This window comes from Helobdella robusta, assembly GCF_000326865.2.
Source record: "Helobdella robusta unplaced genomic scaffold HELROscaffold_37, whole genome shotgun sequence".
NCBI classification, from domain to species: domain Eukaryota; kingdom Metazoa; phylum Annelida; class Clitellata; order Rhynchobdellida; family Glossiphoniidae; genus Helobdella; species Helobdella robusta.
This window is the reverse complement of record NW_008704785.1, coordinates 1694036-1698855: the sequence shown is the minus strand read 5'-3', so window position 1 is coordinate 1698855 and position 4820 is coordinate 1694036. Positions and strand designations below refer to the sequence as shown.

General features: G+C 34.3%; 1 protein-coding gene across 1 annotated transcript in view; it reads right to left on the bottom strand.

Moving 5' to 3' along the window:
• Positions 1–2651: 2651 nt before the first annotated feature.
• Positions 2652–4820, bottom strand: part of HELRODRAFT_192738 (hypothetical protein) — a gene marked incomplete at both ends in the record, with an annotated part of 4635 nt that continues 2466 nt past the window's right edge. Inside the window, one exon of the mRNA XM_009023637.1 lies at positions 2652–4808. Coding sequence (XP_009021885.1) covers positions 2652–4808 — 2157 coding nt within the window. The remainder of the gene's footprint in view (positions 4809–4820) is intronic.

Sequence of the window (4820 nt, the reverse complement as noted above, 5' to 3'; positions counted from 1 at the left end):
CTTTAAAAACAGATTTCGAGCAGTACGCATGCGCCAACGGCTATAAATAGGATAAGCAATGATGTCATTTTAGTAAGTATGACAATACAAATTTTGACTAAAATTACATCACGCCTAACTCGTTTCAATTTGTTTGGTGCGCATTCAAACGTGTAAAATAAAATTGTACAACAAGTAATTTTGCAAGCAAGCCTACTCTTATACTACTTAGTGCAATGCTTTGTATGATATAATACAATACAATACAGTACAATACAATACCATACAATACAAAGCGTTTTCTAATCAAAAACATCCTAATTTTCTTTACATTTTGATTAAAAATAGACCAACAAAACCCCCCAAAAGCACTAATTAGGAATTCATCATCATTTTATTTCAATAAAAACACCAGTAAAATAAAATAGAATAAAGTTATTATTTCGAATGAAGAAATATAGAACACTTCTTGCCTTTTGTAAAGGTAAAAACTTAAAATGGACTAAGAAAAAGAAAATGAAATGAGCATATAGATACACACGCATACCCACTCATTCACACACACACACACACACACACATACACACACACACACACACACCACACAAACTCACATACTCTCTCACAAACACACACACTCACTCACATACATACATATACTTAAATATACACATATATAATAAAGAGTCCTGCAAATTGGAATATATAAATATATATACATATATATATATAAGTAGATATATTATATATATTATAATTAGTCAATTATAAGTTGATAAAATAAATTTTATAATTATTTAACGTAACAAAAGCATTAACACATCTTAAATTTATATATACGTAAAACTGAATATGAAGATTTAAAATTAAAAGTGATTTTGAAGGGAGTGATTAAAATTGAAAAAATAAAATTCAATATTCTCCCTCTTTCTCTTCTCTCTCTCTATCCATCTATCTCTCGCTCTATCTCTCCCTTTCTTTCAATTTCATTGTCAAAAAGAGATTTTGAAAAATTTAAAATCCATTACAAAAAGATCAAACATAAAACCCTAGAACTCTAAAAAACGAAAACATCATCTTAATTAAAAAAAATTTAATTAAAACTAAATTAACTAAAATTATTAATTAAAAAAAGAAGAGTTAATTAAAATTCTCTCTCTCTCTCTCTCTCTCTCTCTCTATATATATATATATATATATATATATATATATATATATATATATATAATTAACTAATCAATAATAAACTGATTGATTGAATTTAATACGAGGAATATTCAGAAATGAAAAGCACATCCTTACTCCGTTCAAGTGAAATATCGTAATTGTGAATTTTAAAAGAAATAATGCGATACAAAAAGATACCAAAAAGATACCAAATGATACCAAAAAGATACCAGATGATACCAAAAAGATACAAAAAAAGATAAAAGTTCATACATAATGGCATATATGTATATATCTTCTTTTTTTTATGGAGGTAACGATGATATTGAAATATCGCGATTATAACAAAACATGTAGTTGATAGAGTATTAGAGAACGGTGCAGAGAAAACTAATAAGCTGACAAAACACACACACACACACACACACACACACACACACACACACACACACACACACACACACACACATATATATATATATATATATATATGTATGTATACACACACACACACAGACAAACACATATACATAGATTCATACATACACAAACAAATGGACACATACATAGACACACAATCCCAGATATACGTACAGGTACACACTCACACAAAGATACAACATGTGCCAAATATGCCTTTTATATATATTTTATATATATATATATATATATATATATATATATATATATATATATGCATATATATATATACATATAATTAAAACATCTAATAAAAGATAGCATATATATACACATATATAAATTTATTTGTTTAATAATTATATATATATATATATAATTTTGTGGTATATAATCATGTATAATGGAATTACAATTGAAATGGATTTTTATTGATTGATAATAATAAATGTATAATACCTATAAAATATAATAATGATGGTAATAATGATGGTTCTCTTTCTCCCCTCTCTCTCTCTCCCTCCCTCTCTCTCTCTCTATAAATATATATAAATATATAATAATATGTATAAAATATATATATACGCACATACATACACGTGCGTATGTACAGTCGATAATATAATTCATAGAAGGTGAAAATGAACGTAAACAAATGAATGAATGGAAGAATAGATAGTGGTGGTGATAGATAAATAGTTGAATGTTGGTTACTGGAAACATGATATTTTCGCGTTCATCTTGGTATATACATGTACACACACACACACATACGCACACAAACACGCACACAAACACACAGTCACACACACACACACACACACAGAGGGACACACACACACACACACACACACACACACATACATATTTTAGTGTTATTTATATACACATTAGGTCAAATTACTACTAATATTACAAGATATTATAACTAAACTATCTCACATCTAAACTCTAACTAGGATATAATCCCTCCCCCTTTCTCTCTCTATCTTTATCTGTCTCTCTCCTCTCCTCTCTCTCTCTGCCTGTCTCTCTTTCTTTCATCCTTTGTCACTCCTTCTTTTACTTTTCTTTTATTTCATTTTTCAAACTGTTTTCCAGCCGGCAGAAGCTGGAGTTTTCCGAAGTTTATTTATAGCATCAGTAGCGCTATTTTTAGCAGTACTAGTAACATCCCTACTAGCATTACCACTAGCGTTACTTGCAGTAGTAGCTGTAGTAGCAGTAGCAGCAGTAGTAGCATTGCTATGATTAACATTGGTTGTACTGCTGGCGTTAGGTTTGCTGAGGTTGGCAGTGTATGTGGTTTTAAACAGGTTCTTACTACTGCAGACAGCGTTCACATTGTTGCCGTTGTTGGGATCGTTCGTCTTCTCAAAAGCTGTTGTTGTTGTTGTTGCTGCTGTTTTGCTGTTGTTTTTATTGTCTGTAGAAGTTGTTGGCGCGAGATTTCTGCTTGCTGCGATTGGAAATTTATCTCTCGATGGGGCATTATTATTATTGTTGTTGTTGGAGTTGTTGTTGTTGTTAGTGGTGACAGTTTTTAGTTGAACGTCTGAAACCTTATTGGCGCCATTCTTTTCTATAGGGGAGATGTTCAGCTTAACATCTTTCAATGATACTATAACATTTGTTGCTGATGTTGTTGTTGTAGCTGTTGATGTGGCATTCAGTTTAGCAGCTGTCGAAGCAGCTGCAGACGTTGTAGTTGTTGCTGATGACGACGAAGAGGATGATGTTGTTGTTGTTGACGACGACGGAGATTTATTAGTGCCTCTATCTTTAAAACTGCCGAATTTTGCAGCTGGTTGTTTGGAGGCAAGCAACGATGGTTTGAATGGTTCAGGAGGGGGTGAACCAGGGGCTCCTGGGGTTATTTGCTTGCCAGGGAATTCCTTTTTTGTAATATTAGAATTTGATTGGACAGGAGCTGCATGATCTTGCTTGTCATTGGCTGTCGAGGATGATGGCAGTTTGTCCGAGCGAAGTTGATTGGCTGGCTTCTTAGCTATGTTGGGTGAGGTTTTGTTCTCAGACGGTGTAGTAGATGTTGTGTTTACTGAGGGTTGCAATATCGGCGATGTAGTAGCAGCTGTTGATGGCGACGACGATGATGACGCGGTAGTGCTGACAGTGGGCTTGACTGATCTAGCGCCGAACATGTTTCTTCTGCTCTCAAAAGCATCATTAGGATGCGAAGAAGAGGACGAAGAGGACGAAAATGTAGATGGCTGAGATGGTATTGTGTCATTTTCTTTAACTTTCTCGGCAGCTGATTGCACAGTTGTTGCTGATTCTAAAGACTCTTTGTTTCTAGAGAAGTGAGCAGGCGTACACGAGGGCAGCAGTGATGCGGTTGTAGAAGAAGTCGATGAAGCGTTTGCAGCAGTTGCCTGAGATTCAGCGGCATCAACCGAATTCAACCTGTTGGTCTTCTTGCCAAACTTGTTGAGATTATCTGATTCGGGATTATCTACATGAGGGTATTTAAAGGATTTCGAACTCATTTTAACGCCGCTACTCTTGAAGCTGCGTCTCGCCAGTTCTTCATCCTTATTTTCTTTTTTATCATTTTCATCTATCTTTTTCACAAATCTCTCGACTGATTTCAATTCCGGTAGTTTCGGTTTCGATGCTGGCTGGGAAGTGTGCTCAGCTTCAGCTTTACTTTCAATTTTACTATCAATTTTAGTTTCAATTTTGGCTTCCATTTCAGATTTTTTCTCAACATCTTTGGTTTTTTCCAGAGAATTATAGGCCGATGATGTCTCAGGCGATGTTGCTGATAAAACTTTCACATTTTTAATAACAGGAGGTAGGAATGAATTAGTGAGCGAGGGTGCTAACGGGGTTTTATGTGGTGCTGCTGCTGATGCTACTACTGCTGCTGCTGTATCAGACGGATGTTTGGATGAATCCGGACTAGCATCATCCTTATTCCTTTTGTTAATCAAGTTGCTATCGTTATTCAGGAATATATTGTTGCTAGTGAAGTTGTTGTGCTTCACGCTTTTGAAGGGTTTAGCATCAGCTGCATCGGGTACAACGACGACGACGTCTGCAACAGCATCATGTTTGATGACGTCATTTTTAGTGTCATCCTGTTTACGTCTGAATTTGAAATCTGATTTATTACTGATCACGTGGTCCTGATGCTTTTCGTCTGCTTTTTTATCAGCTGTCCTCTCGTCATCACTCTTACTGTCATTCATCTTCTTATCTTCGATGAATTTATCACTGAGCTTTTAACATCA